This window comes from Gossypium hirsutum, chromosome D04, assembly GCF_007990345.1.
Source record: "Gossypium hirsutum isolate 1008001.06 chromosome D04, Gossypium_hirsutum_v2.1, whole genome shotgun sequence".
Taxonomy (NCBI): Eukaryota; Viridiplantae; Streptophyta; class Magnoliopsida; order Malvales; family Malvaceae; genus Gossypium; species Gossypium hirsutum.
In genome coordinates this window covers 36396469-36421155 of record NC_053440.1, presented here as the reverse complement: position 1 = coordinate 36421155, position 24687 = coordinate 36396469, and the positions used below count along the sequence as shown (strand labels likewise).

Below are 24687 nucleotides of genomic sequence, written 5' to 3'. Positions count from 1 at the left end.
ATCTTGGGACGGCCTGCTTATCCCACCCCATCATTGACCCACTTCAACCTCATCACTCTCCTTCCTTTGCATTTGCAATGCTATTGAAATGTAGTCTAGTAAACAACGATATTTAAAGAGATATTGTGACATGACGCCATATATCCCATAATAAAAAGGCATAAAAATGATAAAAACATTAATGCCTCGCCCCCTAACCGGCCGCCTTCTAAGCTTACACATGCATGATTGTTGTGTCAGACGAGTGAGTCGCCGCCACCCCCTTCCCCTTCCCCCCTTCCCTCTCTCTCTATATTAACCCCACCTCCCTTCCTCTTTGTCCCTCACTTTCATTTTTTTTTAACTGCTACCGCTACTTGTTAAAAGAACCGGAGTTTTTTAGCTTTCCTCGCCCAACCCAACGTTCCCTTCCCTTCCCTTCAAAAGGTACATCATGGCCATTGTTTTGCAATGCCTAATCCATAACTCTTTGTTCCATGTCTAACCGCACATCTTACCTGTGATGCTTTTGCGTCTAACTATTGGGATTCTCCTCTTTTGTAAATTCCCTATGTTGGAATTTTCCTCCTATTTGTCTTCTTTTTCAATGTCTTTCTCCTGCTGTACAAACTACATGAGGGGCTGCTCTGTTTTTCTCTATAAACCCTACAAAAACATGAAAATGAAGAAGAACTATCCTAGATATTTTAATGTTTTCTTTATTCAACTTTATAGTTATGGACAAACATGTGTTTCTTACAAAGTACTTTTTTTTTATTGAATGATGTTTAATGTCATGGTCTCATGCATACATAACGACTTATGCGTGTTTACTAAGTAACATTTTTAAAGTCTTATATTCAAAAATTATTATAACAATACCCTCTCCATATGCAGTGCAATGATTTTCATGAAGCAATAAAGAATGCTAGGAGAGATACCCTTTTATGTGTATATATATTGATACTGTTTCTTTCTTGGTTTATTTTGGTTTCAGGGGCATCGCAGGTAGTATTAAAAGAGAGTTAATTTTGATAGTCATGGAAAGACTGAACTCAAATCTGTACCTGCAGAACTGTTACATAATGAAAGAGAATGAAAGGCTGAGGAAGAAAGCACAGCTTCTGAACCAAGAGAATCAAGCACTGTTATCTGAGCTGAAACAGAAACTCTCCAAGGCTAATAACAACAATTCCAAGGGAAAAAATTCAGCAACTAGTGCCATTCCTGACCTAAACCTTGGCTCAACTTCTAACCCAAATCCTAGCCAACCCTGATTCCCCAAGATAGACATTATGATCCAATGTACACCCCCCCCGGCCCTTGGCCTCCCTTTTTTCTTTTTCTGTAAAACCATAGCTAAACGGTGGTAGAAGGCTAGATTTAGCTTCATTTCAGCTAAATATAGGGTAGTTGTAGTATCTTTCTCCATCTTTCTCAGAATCTTCTTTTGTGGGGGATGATCTGGATTTACGATCAACGAAGGATGTATGAGTCTATCTGCTAGGAATCAATATAATATTATCACATTTCTAGTCTAATTTTGGATAAATTTGCTCTCATTTGTGTAGGTGGATTACTGAAATGGACGAACAAACTCCATGTTTCATAATCACCAGCATACATGACAATTAGAAATATCTCTAGCTCAACTCTATTCCCTAGGGTAGATTTTACCTTACTAGTACAGTTACATGCATATGTTATATACGGCTGAAAATGCACGAGGTCCAATAGCAGACCTAATTTGGAACCAACAAGTACTTCCATCTTAAACAAGAGTACTAATGATACACAATTGGGGTTCAAGTGTCCGCTATTTATGTTTAGTTTTCCAACAGTAGACAAAGCTTGCTCGTTTGCCTGTTGTGAAAGAAACTAAGTTGTGCTATATGCAAAAAGGAATGATCAGAAAAGAAATGGGTGGCTTTTGAACCTCTGGTTAAACAAGCTAATGTCAAACAAAAAAGATTGATGAAGAGGAAGTCAATGGAAGTCTATTAAGCTTGAAACAAGTGGTAACCCACAAATCAAGTCATTGACATGACACAGTCCCTTGGGTGATGATGGTTGACCATGAACCAAAATCTTTTGGTATAATAAAGAAAAGGGTAAAATAGATAAACATGTCTTATCAAACTCAAATATGTGAGTCTATGAAGCCCAGGCAATGGCCCTTTGGCTTTCATAATCAGTGGCCACCAAACCCTGTCACCAGCTCAGCTAGTGAATTTGGAAACTAAAAGGAGGACAAAAGTATATGATGACCCGAATCTCCTTAGAAGACCCAGTAAAGGATTGGCTGACAACAGTCATTCAGTGCTCATTCGAGAACCCCCCCCCCAAGATCCACCATCAGTTTACATGTTTTGGAAATAAAAAGAAAATCTTTGGGTTAGTCATCAAATCTTGAAAGATGACCCATTTGTTTGCTTTGTGATTAAACAGAAGAAAATTTGGAACTCACAGATCACAATGGAAAGCCGGAAGGGTATTCCTCCTAATCCCATGAAAAACAATGGAAGAAGAACTGAAGACACCAATCCGACCCATGGGGCTCAACTTTGGGGAAAATAGTAAGTTCAAAATAATCATAGGCTGAAGTAAAGGGGAAAAGCAAATGGGGTCGCTTCTTATTTACCAAACGTATTATATTCCTCGTACCTTGTTGAAGAACCAAGCAAAGCAGAAGATTAGTAGCTTTTTTATTCCCAAAATATCTGCTGAGGAAGAAAATCAATCATTCTGGGATTTACACATATTTTAGATAGAAAAAGAAAATTACTCCATACATCTTAGAAAGAAATACTCACCACTATAACAACTTTATTGTTTATTATCTCTAAATTATCTTAGATATTATATTGCGACATAAGTAGAATGCAACAAAAAACCACGGCAAAGGAACCTGATCTGTACACTAATGTGCAATTGTTTTATATATTCTGAAAATTCTAGTGGGAAAAATATATAATTATTACTTAAACTTATCCGCTTCTCTTAGATCGGTGTTTATGTTTTTTTTTTTGTTCCAGGTTGACGTCAGAATCTTTTTTCATAAACTAAATCGGTATTTTTTTATAACGCCGTTAAATTTAAGATAATTGACAAATAAGATTATGACACATGTCATTAATGATATCATGATGATGTTATAATCTAAAAAATATATTAAAAATACTATATATATATATTTTAAAACTATTTTCTTTTTCTTTTTCCCTTTTTCCAATTTTCCTTTCTACTTCCCAACTTCCTTTTCTTCTTTTATTTTTTCTTCTTCCTCCGAATGAACCCTAATCGTCGCCGTTTAAAGTTTCTGGCCGCATCAGAGTTTCGAACATCGTCAAAGTGTGGGTTAATAGGCGGCGATGGCAACGAAAGTCAAATATGGTGATGGGGAGGTTTTGTTGTGAACATTTGAATATAATAAATGTCGATTTTTGGGTTGTTTGGCGTTGGGGTTTCAAACACAGTCTCATTGGACTTCTATCGACTATCGGTGTCAGAATGAGGTGGAACAAGCAGTGACAAAAGGTGAATGGGAAGAGGCTCACACTAGAATTGACGCCTCTAATGGACGATTTAGATAGATGAGACTTAGAAGAGGCTCTATCGTGTGGGAATTTAATACATTTGTGTTGAGTGCTGAGATCGAGAAGAGTTCTATATGCCTAAGTGAGATCAAGAAGAGAGCTTAGGTGACATCTTTTAGTTTAGGATGAGACTGAGAGGAGATTTCTAGCTAAAAGTGACAAACAATATAATTAGCATAGGTTTATTAACTTAATTAGCAATTAATGAATCATTCGACCATCATTTCAATACATTTGCATTGTTTCTAGTAAAGAGGAAGAAAGTTAGTTTGGTATTTTTATTTGTTAATTTAGAATTTAGCTTTAATATACTTTCATATTTGGTTTGCGATACTAATTTCCTACTCAACTAGATTAGTAATTGCTTAGCTTGTAATTAATATGACAACACGTTTACCAATTGGCAATCCATTAGGTTCGATTCTTGGAATACTCTGAGTGTTCCATTATGACATTTACAAATGTTACAACTGGCATGTCACTCTTGCAGTAAAAACGGCTTCTAATTCTTTCTAATTTCGTGCTAATTCTCTGCTTAGTATTTGTACACCGGCATGCGATCAAGTAGCTCACAAACTTAATCAAATTTATTCTTTACAATATTCTATTAATTTTACCTTTAATATATATACACAAATAAAAAACTCCAATGGTATGTTTAGTTTACTAGAATGGAATAGGGTAGAAATGAAATATATATTAAGTGAAAATGGAATAGAGATGTAATAGATGTTATGTAGTTAAGTTGATTGCAATGTAATTCACAAGTAATAGTATTACATTGTTTGGTTGATAAAGAAAATTGTAAAGGAATACTTGTAGAATAGGTTTAAAATGACAAATTTACCCTTGAATTTTATTTATTGTATTTTAATTTAATTATAATATATATTATAAAAATACATAATATTTAATAAAATAAATTTTAGAGCTGTATTTCTTTATATAAATATTTATTTTTATCAAACTTTGCACTTAAAGACATTAAATTATATTAAAGCAGGATTATTTGTCATAGATTTTCTCCCTCTACCTCTACCTCACGAGTCAAACCTGCATCTTGCCAGCATTCGGCGTTGTTTCCAACTGTCACCGGCTCAATGTTGGCCCAAAATTCAGCAACTGTGATTTTCTATTTTTTGATATGTTATTTTTGTTTCTATTATCTTCCACTGTTCCCAAGTTTTGAAGTTTAGCTAAACAAACGTGAATCATCAAGGTAAAAAACGAAGTTTGTAAGAAAAGAAAGAACAGAGATGGAATTTGGTTGGTCATCAGTTTCAATTCCACCAAAACTGGTGAATAAGGAATTCAAGTCTTGATATAGCCCAGCTTCGTCTTTCTAAACTAAATCTAAGCTCTTATACCCTCTCTTTTTAAACTATTTTCTTTTTAATTTGCGGGTTGTGTTGCAGCAAGATTTGCATAATTCTTTTTTGTTGCATTCCCAGTATTTTTATTGAATTGGATTGTAATCAGCTATTACCAACAACCAAACCACTGAATATGGCTTGAATGGCATTGCCATTCTGTAAGTATTTGCCCCTTACACCTAGCTGCTGCTTTCTTTATCCGCTTCAATCTGACCTTGCACCTCCACCCACCAATGCCTTGTATTTTTTAGAGTTTTAATCTCGAATACAGGGGTTGATTCAGTTTGGTGTTGCATGGTTGCTAAAATCAATAGTTATAGTTTTTTTTTGTTTTGTTTTTTTTTGAAGGTATCAACAGTTCTACATGTATTTGTAAAAAATAAATATCTAACCAATGTCAGTCTAATATTCATAGTTGTCATAAAGGATTCGATTATTTATACAGAACTAAGTCCTTCACAGAATTATTTTTATTAATGCTACTTTGTGGAAGTTTATCAAAACCTTAAAGGAAATAAATATAATAACTACTGATGATTAAAATTAGTAAAAAGAAGTCAGATTTGATAATAGCTAATTGGTCAGTTAGTTATTTATTCATTTAATGGGTTAAAAATATTAAATTAAAGAAATCAATTAAAAAAAAAAGTTTGCACACCCTGGTCAAATCAAAGGGGTGAACTGAAAATGGAATCCAACAATAAAGAATAATATAATAGTTTTTAATGTCAACATAATCTAAGATTGTTTGTTAAAGTTGGTCATCATTACTCGTAAGTCATCAGTTGAAAGTGAAAGAAATCAAAAGAAAACCATACATTAATTAATATTAACACTGTGAATTTAAAAATTAAATGTTACATAAAACCGTGGCAAGGGGAATAAAAAATATAATAGAACTTTGAGAAATTAAAAAAAAATTCCCAGATCTCCTGGGATCGGGTGACTTAGAACTTTCAGTTTTATCGGTTTGGAAGTTTTAGGTGTGCAAATTAAGTAAAACTTTTCATAATCATTTATTTCCCGTTTTGCAGATATCTTCAAGGTAAATAATCATTATAAGATTCATTGTTGAAAATTGTTATTTAAAAATGAAATCAAAATATAAATTTAATCAAATCAAACCTGTGTTTAAAAAACTGTTACTTATCAAACTCCAGCTTTCACGAAGCAATATGTATCTTCTTTCTATATTTAAATTCCCTTTTCAACTCTGACTCTAACCCCTTCAACCAAAAGAAAGATACGGAGAGAAACAAGGTGAGCAAAATACTTGAGTCCAATGTAAAACCAAAACAATTTTACAACAATTGGATGGGCAAAGTCAAAAAGCCATGCCGAAAGATTACAACAAGATTTGATCATGAAATGGTTCAAAAATACAACTATACTCATTTCATCGTTTGTTTATACTATTACTATTCCATCTAGTCAATGCTCCGGTTTGGCAAACAACCCATGTCAGACCAAAAGGTCCTTCCCCTTTGGACTGTCATTCCTATTGATTCCATGAACAATATCCTTGCCAACATCTGCAATTATTGGTATTCTCATTGTAGAGGTCGGGTTGTGTTATAGGAAACAAAAGCCACACAAATGATACCATTCCAGCTACGAATGCGATGCTAACTAGCCCTATCAATATAACGGACCAAAAAGGTAATCAATTTCTCCAGGCATACATCCTAGTACACTCAGAGAGCAAAATTATAAAGGGACTCAAGTAATAGAAACTCTAATCCGTACCTTTCCCATGTTCAAACAGCACCGGCAATCCCATATAATTGCAAAATGCATGGGCAACTAAAGGAGCGACAATGTTTCCTGCAAAGAATTAATACACGTAGAATCAATGAGGCAGAATGATAAAGTGTAATGAGACAATAAACTAACCCATAGCAAAAACACCTGTATTGTTCTAGATCTGTATAACAAAATATCACAATAATAAGAACAATAACAATCAAATTCCCCTTTTATCTGCTTCCAGGTTATTTTCTACCTAGGGTCAATACTACAGCAACTGCATCCATATTTCACCATTTTTTATCTATTCCTAATTTACAGAAAGCTGAAATGAGTAAACGAAAAAGAAATCTCTTTCCAACACAAAAGGAAACCAGAAATGGAGTGGGACCAATATGTACTTAGGAAAAAGATCAAAAAAAAGGCAATAACATTTATCAGCAAAATAACCACCAACCCGTTCGAATGAAGAGAAATGAAGCGTATGAACCGAAGACCACAGTGTAGCCAAGCTGGAGACCTAAGAAACACATCACAAGAAGCAACAATGTATTAGCATCTAAAAGACATAAAACAACATTCTTGTTCCTAAAACAAGGTGTCAAAAGCTTCAAAGCCAACCAAAGTTTCTACCTAAAAGACAAAAGCAATCAACCCACTCTACACTTATATTATATAAATATATATTGTCTTTCCTCTTAAAATAACATTCCAACCATCACATTCAAGCAGGAAAATCTAGTTTGTACCTACAACCAAGGAGGCTTTAAGCAAGCTATAGTTATGTCGGCTGTAGATCTCCATCATATGGTTCAAATGTGCTGCAAGACATTGACAAAACAGAGTTGAAACAGTTTATATGCCATTCAACTCAATATGCAATGTGGCAGAAATAGAAAGCATTATGGTTAACAAATGCAATAAATGCACAAGCACATATAATTGAGCAACATCTGCAAATATGAACAAGAACATGCAAAGTTGGATAATAACATTTTAAAAATGGATCATTTCGTGCCAACCTTATCCTTTTTAACTTCTTTATACTGTGGTAAAAGTTAAAAAAACAGATTGTTGCACCGATACATACCAGTATATAGGCAATGAAAGCATGTCTAAGCTATTACAAATACTTAACACCCAAAGGAAAAAGATAATAAATCCTCTCATGAATGATCAAACTGTGTTTAACAAAAAAAGGACTCACCTAAACTGAAGAAAGTAGGGCAGAGAAAAATGGCATTGTATGCTTTAAATCCCCCACAAAGAAGTAATGGAATCATACATGCTCTAAACACCAACTCCTCCGTTACTGGTGCCTGTTCATTAAAGTACTATTAAGGACAGAAGACTGAAGAAACAGGGAACAATTTCGAAAACTTCCTTCTAATTTTCAATTATTGCTATTCTCCTAAGAAGGATTGTTAAACATTGAACAATAAGCAGGACATGTAACACAATATTCAATCCATTTGGAAGACTACTTTCTAGAATAAGCAAGCACAATGCAACCTTTTCAACAATAAAATATTGCAAACACACCCTACTTACAGACCTTACAATTATTTGCATTCACCCAAAAGATGAAGAAATTTAAGTGGTAAGCATACTAACCACAATAAAATTCCTCCAGAATAAAACATTGGAAGCTACTGAAGACATCTGGCCCGGGAGGCTAAGAAGGGTACTTTTTATACAACCTAACAGTGGTTCTCCCTCTTGATGTCTATGCTCCTTCCACTTATTTACCAATAACATGGACTTGAGCATCAAAGATCCAGCATACATAAGAGAAGTCAAGAAAAGAGGAAAGACCATTGCTTGCCACTGTTTCACACATAAAATTGCATTTCAAGAACTGATTTTGAACCAGCATATCATAAACATAAATAATAAATCCATAACAACAATGTAGGAAATATACTCCATAAGTATGATTCTTACAAAATGGTCCGATCGAATGCCATAAACCCCAAACGAGTAAGATGCCTCCCCACTTGTTATCTACGCATAATCGAACATTGTTAGAATAATAAAAAAAGGAACAAACGTGTTTTGGATATAAAAAAAAATAATAACACTTTTGTAAAACGCAAAATGGATGATTTTACTTTCACATGAAAATGTTAAATGGCTTTAGTTCAATGCATGTTAACAATTCAATCGTTCGCTCATCTCTAATTATATATGAGTTCACTTTTTAGCTCAACGAATAAAGTTTCCACTTACTTCACAGAATGACAGAAATCTCAACTTCGTTCATAATTATATAATAATAAATGAGTGAAATAAAAATGAGAGACAAAGGAAAGAGGTATACCGGAAGGACGAGAGCGCAGAAAATAACGGACGCGACGGAGCAAACGGCGGCGCAAATGAACCGTCGGATCATGAAATTCTCGTAGGATTGGGGAGGCGGGAGGCGGAGGATCAGAGTAGGAGCATAAAGAATCGCAACATAAAACAGTGTCATAGCGATGCAAGCAATCACCGCTACTGGCTTCGATAACCTACCTTCGCTCTCTTCCATGTCTGGATTCGGAGAGGCGGCAGCCAGGATCGCCGGAGAGAGGAAGAGAAGGTGGGAAAGAAAAGCCGGTTCCGGTTCAATATCTTCTCCGTTTGATACCCTTTCAGTGAGAAGGGGTTTCGGGTTTTGACTTGGGGCGGTTCTTGTTTGAGGGTTTTTGGGTCACTTCAAAGCCTCCAATTAAATTTGGGCCGAAAAAAACCCCTCATTAACACTTCATTTCCAGTCAGCTCCCAGGCGAAACCATTCCCCAAAAAAAATGATTTTTTTTAATTTTTACTTAATCAAATGGAATTATTCAGTTTTTAATTAACTTCAAAAAGTTGTTTAAATTTCAAGTTTGAGTCGTGTTAAATTTTAAAATTTAAATAACTCAATAATTTGAATAATTCAAATAACACATTAATATAAAAGTCTTGCTGGTTCCTTCTAATTTTGAAAATAAGAAAATTTATCTCTCTCTCAATAAAAATTAAAATAATTTTTAAAATTCAAAAAAATTATACAAATTCTAAAATTTATATTTTTAAAAAATTATAAATATTAAAAATATTAAAAATTCTAAAGTATATAAAAAATTAAAAATTTTAAAAACATTTCTAAGATAATAATTCTGGGACCTAAATAAGTAAATTGATAATTTAAATTTATCATATTAAAATATTTTTTTTCACTTATTGCATTGAAAGGGTTTTCAAATATATATAATTTCAAATTTATATGCTCTAACATGGAATTAGTTATATTGTAACAAGATTTTAATTTGACATGTTTAATTTTTTTTAATTTAACTTGAACAATTTCACTCAATTCGATTTGACTTGACTCGAATTTCATTTTACTCGACTCGATTAGGAAAAAATTCAAATCGAGTTAAGATGATAAAATGAGACTCGTCAACTTGATAACTCGATTAACTTAAAATTTTCACTTGATCCGAATGAACGCTCATCTTTAGCTGCCATGATAATTTTTTGGGTAAATTCTCATATAGTCACCCAAGTTTTAGCGTGTTCTTATTTCAGTCACTCAATTTTTTTTGTTAATTTAGTCACTCTCATTAAGTTAATTTCCTATTTTAGTCACTCTACTGTTAAAATGCGCTAGTTACTAGACTGAATGATGAATGACAAACTTTTGATTGGTATGATAATAAATTTAGTTCTTAACATTTTACACATTCTATTAATTTTGGTCCTAATTATTAAAAAAAATCAACAAATTTAACCCCAAATGTTTACACATTCTATCAATTTGGTTCTAATTATTTAAAAAAATTTTACAAAGTGTCGCGTGACACAACTCAATTAGAATGTGCCACGTGGCACTTCAATCCAATAAGAAAGTGCCATGTGGCATCCATATGTAATAAAAATAAAAATAGATTCTAAAAAATAAATAAAAATTATAAAAATAAATTAAATAATAAAAATGTAATAAAAAATTATAAAAATATACCATGTGACTTTGATTGGTGTTGATCGATGTTGACCAAAGGTTTGTACGTTGAAGTGGCAATCCCTAATCGGGTATGTGTTCCAGATAATATTAATAATATGAATAGACAAGATTTAGTCAATCCAAGGTCCTTGTTTGAGGAGCCTCCAAAACCCAAATGGATGCATAATTAAGATTAGGGGTGAATAAAACTCAATTTAATTCAAAAAAATTAGAAAAAAAATCAAATGTCGAGTTAATTAGATTGATTTTTTTGATTTTTTTGAGTCAACTTGAATAAGTAATTTTAATTTTAATTTTGAGTCGAATTGAATTTACAATTTAAATAACTCGAATAATTCGAATAACAGATTGGTGTAAATAGTCCTTTGGTTCTATCAATTTTGAAAATGAGCAATTTAGTCTTTCTCTCAACAAAAAAATCAAAATAATTTTAAAATATTTATAAAAATTTCAAAATTTATATTTTTAAAAAATTTTAAATTTTTTTTTTAAAAAATCTAAAGAATATATAAAGAAAGTTAAAATTTTAAAATAATAATTTTGGGGACCAAAATAAGTTAATTAATGATTCAAGTTTATCATATTTTCTTATTTTGCTTTGAAAACTTTTTCAAATATATGTGGTTTCAAATTTATATGCTCATGGATGTAGTTATACATTAACAGGATTTTAATTTGACATGTTTAATTTTTTTAAATTTAATTATAGAAATTTTACTTGATTTGACTCGACTTGAATTTCATTTCACTCGACTCAATTCGAAAAAACTTCAAATCGAGTTAGGATGAAAAATTGGACTAAATCAAATAAAATTCAAAACTTAGAATTGACGACTCTAGGTGAATATTTAGGTAGATGATACCAAGAGGAGAGCTTATTGAGAACCAATTAGGTAGTTCGAAGTTAGTTCGGTGAGGTCGAGAGATAAACCAGACCAAATCTTCTAATATGATAAAATGGTGACCGAGAGGTAAAATTGAACCAATTAGAAGTTTAAAATTTTTAGTTCCCTAATCCAAACACTAATCAACAACATGGAAGTCAACCAACCACTTGTGTTCATTGAATTGTTATTGTGTATTTTTCACTATTTTACAATTTAGTCCTTAGCGTTAGATAGTTAATTAGTGTAATTACCCATTGATTATAATTTGTCGTAATATAATACTTAGTGAGTAATTATGTAGACTTCCTACTTGCATGCTTGCTCCACATTAATCACTTTGTCCCCGAACTCTCTTAGGATCAATCATTGGAATACTCGAGATGTTCCATTGTAACACTATAAATATTAAAACTGACTTGTCACACTTGTAGTACACTACTAGATTATTGATTGTATTTGTGTTGATTCATAGTCTCGGCGCACACACGTCAGGGTGCGATCAATGCCTATTTACAATATGAGAGTCCTTAGGTATTTAAACTCTATACATTCTTATCCTTTAGGATTTACAATAATTACATTGGTAACTCTAGTTTTACTAGAGTATTTCATTAGGCCACCAATGCTTCAAGTAGATGGGTTTCTCCATTTGTTACACGAATCGGGCCAGTACAAGTGAGTCCAATAAGCCCCATTTAATCAATTGACCTTCATGGGACATTCTGTGCGTATTTGTCACGGGCTTAGATTTGCGACCCCTGACACTAGCACAGTGCGAGCATTTATGTTAAAAATTAACTTGTATGTTACGAAATTCAAATATAATTTTCTTATCGTTAGATTAAGTTACTATTTCGATAATTTTTGTATCTGCTTAACTTATAAATAGGTGAATGTACTTAAGAGGTCCCTTTATTATAGGAATCTGATCAAATTAGTCTTTCTACTATTAGACAAATATATTTAGTCTATGTACTATTACAAAAAATTAAAAAAGACCAAATTTGAGTAGAGTTAACATTTGTTGTTTAAAAAGTATCATTTATCGTTTAACAGAGTTAATATTTTTTAAATTTTTTATGATTTTGTAAATGAAATCTTTTGTTTGGAATTAAACTACAATTGGAAAAAAAAATTCAAGATATTTTGTATACAATAAATGTAAACTCTATTACGTTTTGAATTTATTTGATTCTTTTTAATAATAAAAAGGTTACAGAGAATAGTAGTTTTGCCAACATTGTCAAGGCCCAGTACGAGAATTTGAGCTTCTCTGTTACCGAACAGAGAGGAGAACTGTTGTCAACCCTACCGAGATAAAAGAGCCACAATCACATCAGCGAGATAGGTAATTTAAGGAATTTAAAAAAGAATCATTTTGTCGAGTTTATAAGAATCATAAGAACCATCTGGCAACAAAAACTCTAAACCACTTTTTTTTTCAAAAATATAATGCGGTCAATGAACTATGCTCAAGCGTGCGTTTGAGATCTGAGTAATGAACACAACAATATGAAACACACACACAAATAAACAAACAAAATAATAATATTAAGTCTCGTATATTTTCCAGGGAAACAAACGGTAGTAGGGATTGCTGATTCGTAAGTAGATTGGAGAGGGTGAGATCCGACGAGGTTGCTCTTAACGCCGTGGAGAACGAATCACAGCGCGTCGTTCTGGACTCCTCCAATTTTATGCTGAATCATCTTTGGTGCCTCCATTTTCCTCTTCTTTTTTTCATTTTGTTTGCAAAGTTAGGGGTTTTAGGGGGGAAATTTGGGGAAAAATAAAAAACGCCATTATTGCTTATCTTTTGCGGCGTTAAATGCTGCAAAAAATCATTTCATTTTGAACAAAACGATGCCGTTTTGCTCTGTTAAACATCCTTTATTTTATCTGCAAAAAATTATTAGTTAAGTGATTTTATTTATTTATCATTTTAAAAAAAAATCTAATATTTAAATATATCAAATGGTTTAAATTAAATATTTTTAAATATAAAAGCATTAATTGATTGTATAAAATTTCATCATTTAACAAATCTCAAGTAAACCTTAAATCCTAAACCATTTAATATATATAAAGTTTATCTATTATCTCTTAAATAATTTAACTATAATCATAATTTTAATATATTAAAATTAATATTATTTCTTTTACAATTATATAAGAAATTACTTAATATATAAATTAAAAAATACTAATTAATCTAAATCTTAAATCCATATCCCCTATCCTTTAAACCCTAAACCCTAAACCCCTAACACTTAACCCCTAACTCTTAACCCCTAACCCTTAAACCATAAATCATTATCTCTAAACCCATAATCTATAACCCTTAAACTCTAAACTATATACCCTAAATCAAAAACCCTAAACTATAGTGATAATTAATTCAATATTTTAAAATTAATACTATTTCTTTTACGATTATATAAGAAATTATTTAATATATAGATTAAAAAACAATCAGTAATGTACCCAAAAAACTTTAAAATTATTTTAAATCTACAAGAAATCTCATTCAATTGGATATATGGTAGGGTAAAAAAATGGGACACCAAAAGAATTGACTGTCGAGCCGTATGAGGTAGGAAACTCTCAAGTACGGTTCTAAGGGAAGGAATTGAACCGCCTATTTCGACCGGGGAGAACAGGCCATTCGACAGGGGGATTCTGAAATAGCGGAGGCTTGGTTCGATCAAGCCGCTGAGTATTGGAAACAGGCTATAGCGCTTACTCCTGGTAATTATATTGAAGAGCAGAATTGGTTAAAGATCACGTGGCGTTTCGAATATTTTAATTTTTTCATTTTTAACAAATATTTTTCTATGTTTTTTATTTCAAATTATTTCTATGTGGCATTATTTTTTTTGAAGATTTTAAATATTCAATTAAAAATAAATTGAATTTTAATTAATATAAATAAACTAATTAAATAATAAATAGACAGACAAAATGGTTTTTGCAGCGCTTTTTGAAAACGCCGCTAAAGCCCCGAGCATTAGCGGCGCTTTTTGAAATCGCCGCTAAAGCCCCGAAAGCTTAGAGGCGTGGGGCTTAGGTTTTTTTCTAATGCTCTATTTTTAGCGGTGCTTTTCAAAAAGCACCGCTAATGCTCTATTTTAGCGGCGTTTTTCTAAAAGTGTCGCTAATGCGCGATTTTTAGCAACGTTTTTTGTCCAAACGCCGCTAAAAATGCCGCTAAAAGCTTGTTTTGCTGTGGTGGTATCTTTGTTGTCTTCACAAGTTATGATGGACATATGACAGTGCCTGTCGTTCGCTAAAACTCCATTGGCCACTGATATTTTTTCTTGGAAAGTGGGTGACTCTTCATTAACTTCTTAATTTGTTTATGTTTTGAGAGTATTTTAGAAATAAAAAATGATTTCACGTGTCGATTTGGACCCATGTTGTCTTAAGTTTTATATGTTTTTTGTTTGTTTTTTCATTGTTTAATAAGTCTTCAGTTTTAGAAGTTTTTGTCTGCTCTTATAGCACGTTTTAGTCTTGGTTATGCATGTAATCTTAGTTTTACAAGTGATTTTAGGGATGATTTTATTGTTGTCCTCTCTAGTTTGGTGAATGCTCGATTCTTTTGTCGATTTTTGCTTGCCACTTTGGACCATTTAGGGCTGATTTCCTTATTGTATTGAGTGCTTGCAATCACTCCAGGTATATCGTGCTTGAGTTGTGACAAAGCCAATTGTCAACGTGTCATAATGTTCTAGTAATGCTGAGACTAAAGTTTTTGTTGTGTTGATGGAACTTGTCCTTTACCATTTACGACGAATGTTTGTTTATTAACGAATTCACCTTTCAAAAACAGAATATAGAGTTAAATTTTAGTTAAGTTGAAAATAATTTTGTAATTGACGGTGGATTCCGACAAGACAGTATTATTAGCTCCCAAAATGAGATAACCATGCAAAGAGAATTTGTACCATGTTGCCAAGATCAAAACCAATATTCTTTTTGTTTCGTAATCATTTAACTATAAGATATTGGTTAGTATTGCAATTGCAAAATTTTGGAGGCTACAACTAGCCTTTAATCATACAGTATTTTATATTTTATATTTTAGAGATTGAGGGCTTTGTATATATATATATGTTTACATATAATATAAGATTATTTTTTTAATAAAATTATCAATTATTTGTAAGATTACTTAGTATATTATTGAGTATTATTGCATTTATTTTATTAAAATGTAAGAATTTTGTTAGATAAAATTACTTAAAAACACATTTTACTAAATTATAATTAAAAAATTATTTTTAAATTTGTTAATGCACGAAAATTGAAACTTTTAGTAATTTATTTTACTAATAAATGAATGTAGATATCAAGTAAATTAATTTTTGGATTTTTTTTCAAATAAATAAACTAATATAATAAATAGTTAAGGCTTTACTTTTGATTACAGTGAGAAAAAAAGGGAATATATATACACTAAAACATGTTATTTGGCATAGTTTAAGGAAAATTTTGACCTAAATCTTAAAAATGGTATATTTGTTATAAACGTAATGTTTTGAACGGAGTGTAATAGATAAAACTAGTTTAGATTCTTGTGCGATATTGCATAAATTTTATAATATTTTTATAATATTATTTTTTTTCAAATTAATTATTAATTTAAAAAAAGGTAATGATATATGTGCATTTATATAAAAATGGTTGATTTTGTTCAACAAAATTATAAAATATAAAAATACATTGAAAAAAAATAAATCTAAATACATCGATATTGTGCACAATAAATATAAACATTTTTAAAATTAACTATAGAAACATGTATTGTTTTTTTTTAGAATTTGAAGTAAGCAACATGTATTATTAATATTATTTATAATTATTAAAATGTATATAGTTTATATTTTTATCAAAAAAATAATTTATAATTAAAATTTGAAATTAGCATAATAAATTATTACTTGAAGAATATATTAAAGAAATAGAAAATTTTTAATAAGAAAAATCATTAGTGGTAATGGAATATTAACTAATCTTATATTATCTTGAAAATGATAAAGACTTTTCACTCTTTCTATTTAAAAAATGAATTAATAATAAAATATTAATGTTAAAGTTGTTATCGGATACCTATTTAACACCGTATTATCTCGTCTCCTCTTCTTAATATTTTATTTAAAAAAACATTAGTGTTAATGTTGGAAGTGGTATTTTAATGGAATTGAATTGTGTAATTATCTGCCATAATTAATAACAATGTAGATTCGGGAAACGTTAAGGATGAAACTTGGCGTGTGATGAATGCAGCAGCTGAATGACTGAAAATGAGGACAGAGTGGGACACAAGTTTTTGCTTCTACTAATGGAAAATTCACTATAATTTTCATTTAGCCAAATTTGGGACATGCTCCGGATTTGTTTATAACTTTGAAATGACCTTGCTTTATGACTTATGTACCACTCACTGAGTCACTTATGGTGGAGTCCCCTTTATGCCTTCTCTTCTAAAAGAATATCTCTAAATATGGTAAAACTTCCTTTCAAAAATTTGCATCTCTAAACTTTGGGAAAGGTTCTATGATATTAATCATTAAAGAAAAACAAACAATTAACAATTTCTTAGGATCTATGAAAGAAAAAAGAAAGAAAGGCTAGTTGAGTTTCAAGCACAAGGGGGGGCTTCCAAATATTCCAAAACTCGTACATCCTTTTTTTGAGGTTCAAGTTGCATGGTAAAGAAAACTTGAAAACATTGTTTATAATTCAATTCTTGGACGACCAAGTGGATTCATAAATTTTTGGAGAGTTAAAAGTGCAATTTTACCAAAAGCATATTTAATATTTTGGGTCCCGATGAAAATCATGTTAAATGAACCTAGAACAAACAGCCAATCAAGAACCAATTCCAGGGTCCCCCAACTGAGAAATAATCATATATATATACAACGAAAACAATATGATATTGAATATAGCAAAAGCCAAAGGAGTTTCCACTCATTTCTTCCTTTTATGAATTCCCATTTATTACAAAAGTTTATAGTACTCTTCAACATCTATATCTAGAGAAGTAGCAGTCTTTCCATTTCATACACTATAAAAAGGGTTTCTCTTCTTACTTACATTACATCCTTCCTTCAATAGAATCATATATAACAATCCTTCTCTTCTTTTCATTCACTGTCATCAAGAATGGGAGAGCCTCTCATTGTTGGGGGAGTAATTGGGGATGTTCTTGATTCTTTCAATCCTAGCATTAAAATGTCAGTCACTTTCAATAACAAGCAAGTCTTTAATGGACATGAGTTTTACCCATCATCTGTTGCCACCAAACCTAGGGTTGAGATTCAAGGTGGTGATTTGAGAACTTTCTTCACTCTGGTAAGTGGTTCTGCCTCACCTTCTTCTTCTTCATCACCTCTTTCCTCTTTTTCCATTTTTATAATCCCAAGTTGTTTCATGCTCTTCTATTTTTGTTGCAGGTCATGACCGACCCTGATGTCCCTGGACCTAGTGATCCTTATTTAAGGGAACACCTTCACTGGTATTCAAAACCCTACTCCTCTTAGCAATACATATATATATACGCGTGTGTATTCTAGGGTTAATCACCCTTCAACCCTACATTCAAACAGCAAATTACTTGCACAAATATTTTATGTAATCTCTGTCAATTTCAAAATTCTTATATCCTCATATATATGTTTAGATATGTGCCGGATAGAATATTTTAAGAAAGGAGAGTAAGATAGATATATTAATAGAGCAGTCCAGTCCATCATGCATGCCCATGAAAGAGTTCACTGTTGGGATACAGTCTAGAGAGGGTTACCAAAGTGGCTCTAAATCCAGTACTTTTTCCCACTTTCTTCAATGATCACCACCACAATAGCTGTGTGCGGGACCCAAACAACTATTGTTTGAAAAGCAAATTGCTTCGATATATTAATAATTAAAATAACAACCACTCGTAAACTTATTGTCATGTCACGTCTTTAATCTAATCAATTAATAATTAAGAGTTGGGACAAAACCAACGTTCATAACTTCTTCAACTCTGTAATAATCAAGTCTGCATGCATTGATAAGATATTAGTAGAGATCTTAGTTATTTGGAAAGCAACAAATAATAGATAAAACTAGAAAATAAGAGCTTGCACCTGCCAAAAAAGAAAAGAAAAAGAGCTGACAGTTTCATTTGATTTTGACCATTTAACAGGATTGTGACAGACATCCCAGGCACAACAGATGCCACGTTTGGTAGGTTTGTCCTTGTAATTAATTACCTGTTGGACAAATTTAAAAAAAGATATAACAAAAAGTAGTGATCTTTTTAACTTTTTGGTCTGTGGGGCATTTTATCAAACAGGAAGGGAAGTTGTGAACTATGAGATCCCAAGGCCAGATATAGGAATCCACAGGTTTGTTTTCGTTCTTTTCAAGCAGAAACGTCGACAGGTAATCAGGTCACCTTCTTCGAGAGATAACTTCAATACCCGAGATTTCGCTGCTGAGAACGATCTTGGCCTCCCTGTTGCCGCTGTTTATTTCAATGCACGAAGAGAAACTGCTGCAAGGAGACGCTAATTAAACCTTCAAAACTCAAGAAAGAACGTTCCGTTTGGATTGGGAAAAAAAAAACAGGGTTTTTATGTAAACTGTGTGGTTATTCTAAAAAATGTAGTCTTGCAGTACCATTAGTATAAATAATTTACTGCAGAGACCTTCTTCTTGAGACTCTACCATGGCTTACTGAGGTGTTCAAACTTATAAGCTCTTATTTTTGGTAGTGTAACTTGTTATGTGTTACACTTGGAAACCTTTTATTTTTTTTTTCAGTTTGTTGAGTAATATTTTTTTCGTATTGTATTAATGGAATCGTAAGAGATATTTATACATGTTCTTACTGTTATTATTACAGCTCACAATAGAGCCCACTATTTTGTCTCGGTCTTGGGGCCGATGGTACTAACATTCTCTATCTCTGGTGCTGACATTCCCTAGGCATTCCTTGGCTTATCGGACGCGTGTCTGCGGTGCATGCCGTCCTTTCTAATCCAGGGATTGACTCCTCCAGCGAGCCTCGTACCTACTAGTCACGAGCAGGGATCCCTTGCAGGGCTCGCAATCCCTTTTGCGGACATAGCTTGCGACCTTATTCCTGCGGGGCTTACACGAGCTCTCCTCGCAAGCTTCTCGTGCGAGATATCTTTGAAAACATTTAGCATTCTAGCGGGGTCCCCAATGAACTATGCCTGTAGGTGAACATTCTTTTTTTGGGTCGGGTCTATCTGGGTCAGAGATCCAAATCCTAGTGGGTCATCTGGGTTGGCAGTTCCCAAATCCTAACAATCCAATCCGCCATTAGTGGGCTTAAGGGATGTTATAAAGTGGCGGACCTTAGGTCCATTTCAAACGCAACTTGTTAGGTACGTCGTGGGCTGTGGTGTATGATAGTTACCTTGCCATGTGTGAATCCGGATATTGGGTGTGCACATTTGATCGTTGAGAGATAAACCGTTTCTTCTTACTCGTATCTGGGTCGTTGGTCCGATTTTGGCCATCTGAACGTTTAAGGAACCTCTCTTTAAAAGGGGATATTCGGGGTTTTAGGTTTCTTCACTGTTTGGCATTTTCTGCAAATTGGGATCGAGGCAATTTTCACAAATCTTTTCTGCTTCTTAGTTTCCATTTCTGTTTTCTTTTTACTCGAACACGGTGAAGATTAGAGGAACCCACAACTAGATCATCTCAGCCCGTCCAACTCCAGTTGTTGTGACTGAAAAGCCCTATGTTTACACCACCATGCCGGAGGAAATGAAGCGGACTTTAGCTATGCAGGGAATCCAGCTTCCCCACGTAGCCTATGAATTTTCCATTCCTTCGGGGTCACACTGCGTGTGCAAGGCAATGAAGGATAGTTTCCTTCTCCCGTTGCACGTTCTGGAGGCGGCCACCTCTTACTGCATCTCTTTTTCTACAATCTCCTAAAGGACTACCGCCTCACTCCTAGCCAATTATTTGGCTTTTCCTAGTGGCTAGCCATGGCGTACTTTCTCGACAGCTGCCATCATAGCGAAGTGCCAATGCTCTCTATCTTTCAACACTTATACTAGTTGAAAGGGACTAATATGGGGGAATCAGCAGGGTTCTACTACTTTTCCCTTTGTTGGAAGGCGCAGACGATTATACAAAATCAATGCAATAATCTTCACTTGAAACGGGGGACGTATATCCAAACCCGCAGCATACTTGGCGAAGACTTTGGGTTCCCAACTAGGTGGTCCTCCCCTAGTGAAGACATGCGCGCCTTTTAGAGGAGTCTTGCCACTGATGAGGCTATCGAGCAACTTCAAAGGCTCTAGAGACAATTCTAATTGTGAGGAATGTCTTTAGATTCTGCTTGGAGGATTTCAGCCTAAATGGTTGGAGGGCTGGCGACAACTAAGAGGTCGCACGATCAATGGGTGGGCAACTAACGATGAGTACTTGGCATCACGATTCCCTCGATCAGCTGGGCATGATATTGACAGGGTGTTTGGAGGAGCCTGTGAACTTTTTCTACTATTATTGTGGGATGCGCAGACGATTATACAAAATTAATGCAATAATCTTCACTTGAAACGGGGGACGTATATCCAAACCCGCTGTATGCTTGGCGAAGACTTTGGGTTCCCAACTAGGTGGTCCTCCCCTAGTGAAGACATGCGCGCCTTTTAGAGGAGTCTTGCCACTGATGAGGCTATCGAGTAACTTCAAAGGCTCTGAAGACGATTCTAACTGTGATGAATGTCTTTAGATTTTGCTTGGAGGATCTTAGCCTAAATAGTTAGAGGGCTGGCGACAACTAAGAGGTCGCATGATCAGTTGGTGGGCAACTAACGATGAGTACTTGGCATCACGATTCCCTCGATCAGTTGGGCATGATATTGATGGGGTGTTTGGAGGAGCCTGCGAATTTTTTCTACTATTATTGTGGGATGTCGTTCCGTCCATTTGCCCTTCTTTAGTTCGAGCAATAGGAGAGGGTTAGAGGAGGTATTGACTTGTTAATTACTTCTACTAATCTTAGGGTTATTGATGGTGTAGATGAGGTACTAACTGAAAAGGACTAATGTGGGGGAACCAGCAGGGTTCTACTACTTTTCCCCTTGTTGAAAGGTGCAGACGATTATAAGAAATCAATGCAATAAACTTCACTTGGAATGGGGGACGTATATCCAAACTCGCAGCATACTAGGTGAAGACTTTGGGTTCCCAACTAGGTGGTCCTCCCCTAGTGAAGACATGCACGCCTTCTAGAGGAGTCTTGCCACTAATGAGGCTATCGAGCAACTTCAGAGGCTCTGGAGGCAATTTTGACTGTGAGGAATGTCTTCAGATTCTATTTGGAGGATCTTAGCCTAAATGGTTGGAGGCCTGGCGATAACTAAGAGGTCGCACGATCAGTTGGTGGGCAACCAGCGATGAGTACTTGGCCTCACGATTCCCTCGATCAGCTGGGCATAATATTGACGGGGTGTTTGGAGGAGCTTGCGAACTTCTTCAACCATTATTCTAAGATGTCGTTTTGTCCATTTGCCCTTATTGAGTTCGAGCAATAGGAGAGGGTTAGCGGAGGTACTGACTTATTAATTATTTCTACTAATCTTAGGGTTGTTGATGGTGTAGGGGGCAATTGGGGTTGCAAGGATAATTTCAGTGATAGTGACAGCATCTCGCATGAGCTTAACGAAGTTATAGATATTGATGCTTTGATAGGTAGTAGTCGCAAGAGGCGCAAGACTTTTGCTGGGGCCGTGCATATCAACCATTCCAATGAGGAGGAGGGGAGTGGTGCTCCGTTAGAGCACCGCCGAAAAAGGAGAGCTGATCGCGGATGCCCTGTTACTATGATCGCCTGCATCCATTCTTCCCCTATGGAAAGTTTGCCAACTGTTGCCTAGGTGAACTCACCCTTTACCATTAATGAGGGCACCCCTTCCCCTTGTTCCTGAGAATTCTCTAATGACTCTCGCGGTTGAAAGTGTGCCTATTAAGGCTGGGGAGGACTTCTCTTAATCTCTACACCGCTTACTATTTAAAGTTGGCGCTCTTGGTCTGAGGTACACGGGGGCTCGTAATAAGGAACTCGAGGATACCAAAGCTGAGTTGGAGAGGGTATACGAGCTGTATCACAAGGTGAGGGAAGAGAGTGAGATAATAAATGAGAAACAAAGGGTCCTCACTAAGCGCCTGTGACTATGGTGATGAAGATAGAGGAGTGTGGAGCTGAGCTCGCTGCAGAGAAAGAGAGACGTATAACTGAGGAGGTGGAGCTGAGGAAGGTCACTGTGAGGCACTCTACCGAGTTGAAAAGGATTATTAGGGAGTGCCAAGAGCAGGCGGATAATACCCTTTGGAAGCAAGATGAGGCTTTGATAGCTTTCAAGCAAAAGACATCCCAGAACATCCTCCGCTCTCTCTAGAATTTCAAGGAGAATCTGTTTTTTCATGCCCAGGTTGCTTGTGGCTCTTTTGATGTTCACAAGGTGGATTTTGATGCATTTGATGATGTGGACATGAGTAGCCTAGGATTTGATATTTTCATGTGAACTTCGTTCCTCCTTCGGTAACAGAGGATGTTACTATTGCTTCCTCAATTGTTGAGGGCATCGTTGTTGTCAATGCGAACCAGGGTGTTGGGGGGTTGATGATGTAATGGAATAATAATCCTGTATTCTTGTTTTTCTTGAATAAATAAGTATTTGTTTTTATTTCTTGTTGGTTTTCTTTCTGTTGTTTGTGTTCTTCGTATCATGTAGCATACTTTGATAATGCATTGAGGATATGGGTTTACGAACTATTATTTACTTAAAGAACATTTTTTATGACCTTGCGAGCTGTTTCATACTTGAGAAGTTTTTAGAATTTTTTGTCTTCGAACCTTGATTGTAAAGTTGGGAGCTTTTCTCTTGCTAACTATTTTAAAGGTCGCAGCTCTTCGCCTGCGAGCTTTTATTTTACTGTTGGGAGCTTTGGTCTCACTAACTATTTTGGAGGTCGCGACTCTTTGCCTACGAGCCTTGATTTTACATCACTAACTATTTTAGAGGTTACGGCTTTTTGCCTACGAGCTTTGATTTTACAGCTAGGAGTTTTGCTCTTGCTAATTGTTTTGGAAGCTGCGACCCTTTGTTTGTGAGCCCTGATTTTGAAGTTGAGAGTTTTGCTCCTGCTAATTGCTTTGGAGTTCACGACTTTCACCTGCGAACCTTGGTTTTATAGCTGGGAGCTTTGCTCTCGCTAATTGTTTTCGAGGTTGCAGCTCTTCACCTGTGAGCCTTGATTTTACAGCTAGGAGCTTTGCTTTTGCTAACTATTTTGGAGGTCGAGACTCTTTGCCCGCGAGCCCTGATTTTACAGCTGCGAGCTTTGCTCTCGCTAACTGTTTTGGAGGTCACGGCTCTTCGCTTGCGAACCTTAATTTTATAGCTGGGAGCTTTGGTCTCACTAACTATTTTGGAGGTCCCAACTTTGCCTGCGAACCTCAATTTTATCGACGATAGTTTTTTGGAATGAAATTTTATTCATAGGATGGATATTCATACATAGTATTTTTTGAGGTGTCGGGCATTCCAAGTTCACGATACTATTGTGCCTTTCATTCTTGGCAATTTATATGCTTCATAGCCTATCTTCTTTACCACTTTTTATGGTCACTTCCAGCTCAGAGTCATTTTTCCTCGTTAGAAAGTGGGTAAGCTAGCTTCAATGTTTCTCAGTATAAGGTCACCTACTTGAAACTGCTTTCCTCTGACCTTAGAGTTATAGTAGCGAGCTACTTGTTGAGCATGAACTACATTTCTAATTTTAGTCATTTCTCTGAGCTCATCAACTAAGTCTAAGTTGAGTCCCAGGGCCTCATGGTTAATTTCTTCATTGAAGTGATATGTTCTATATGATCTTAAACCTATCTCTATAGGGATTACGACTTCTGTACCATAAACGAGTGAGAAGGCTGTTTCACCTGTTGCGATGTGGAGCATGGTTCGCAATGCCCACAAGATTCCTGGCAGCTTTTCCAACGAAGCCCTTTTTAGTTCCCTCACCTTTTTTTTGAGAGCCGTTAGAATTTTCTTATTTATAACCTCTAT

At 34.5% G+C, this 24687-nt stretch overlaps 3 protein-coding genes across 6 annotated transcripts; 2 read left to right on the top strand and 1 right to left on the bottom strand.

Annotated features, from left to right (window-relative positions):
• Positions 1–260: 260 nt before the first annotated feature.
• On the top strand, positions 261–2802 carry LOC107898389 (protein LITTLE ZIPPER 3). Its single transcript, XM_016823885.2, has 2 exons — positions 261–426; positions 977–2802. Exon 2 carries the CDS (start codon positions 1020–1022, stop codon positions 1254–1256), a length of 237 nt encoding a protein of 78 aa, XP_016679374.1. The 5' UTR covers positions 261–426; positions 977–1019; the 3' UTR covers positions 1257–2802.
• Positions 2803–5940: 3138 nt separating this feature from the next.
• LOC107899223 (CAAX prenyl protease 2) lies at positions 5941–9401 on the bottom strand. Of its 4 annotated transcripts, none has more exons than XM_041091343.1 (8): positions 9015–9396; positions 8639–8698; positions 8309–8521; positions 7902–8013; positions 7444–7515; positions 7152–7214; positions 6695–6772; positions 5941–6174 (listed from the first exon to the last, which is right to left on the bottom strand). In XM_041091343.1, the coding sequence occupies exons 1-8, from the start codon at positions 9222–9224 to the stop codon at positions 6143–6145; spliced, it is 840 nt and encodes a 279-aa protein (XP_040947277.1). In that variant the 5' UTR covers positions 9225–9396; the 3' UTR covers positions 5941–6142. The 4 variants fall into 4 exon arrangements, with proteins under 4 accessions (XP_040947277.1, XP_040947276.1, XP_016680363.1 ...); XM_041091342.1 differs by lacking the exon at positions 5941–6174 and adding an exon at positions 6210–6480 and having other exon boundaries at positions 9015–9401; XM_016824874.2 differs by lacking the exon at positions 5941–6174 and adding an exon at positions 6210–6583 and having other exon boundaries at positions 9015–9393.
• An 8142-nt stretch (positions 9402–17543) lies between these two features.
• Positions 17544–19426, top strand: LOC107898390 (CEN-like protein 2). Its single transcript, XM_016823886.1, has 4 exons — positions 17544–17932; positions 18034–18095; positions 18771–18811; positions 18921–19426. Exons 1-4 carry the CDS (start codon positions 17744–17746, stop codon positions 19136–19138), a joined length of 510 nt encoding a protein of 169 aa, XP_016679375.1. The 5' UTR covers positions 17544–17743; the 3' UTR covers positions 19139–19426.
• The last annotated feature ends 5261 nt before the right edge of the window (positions 19427–24687 follow it).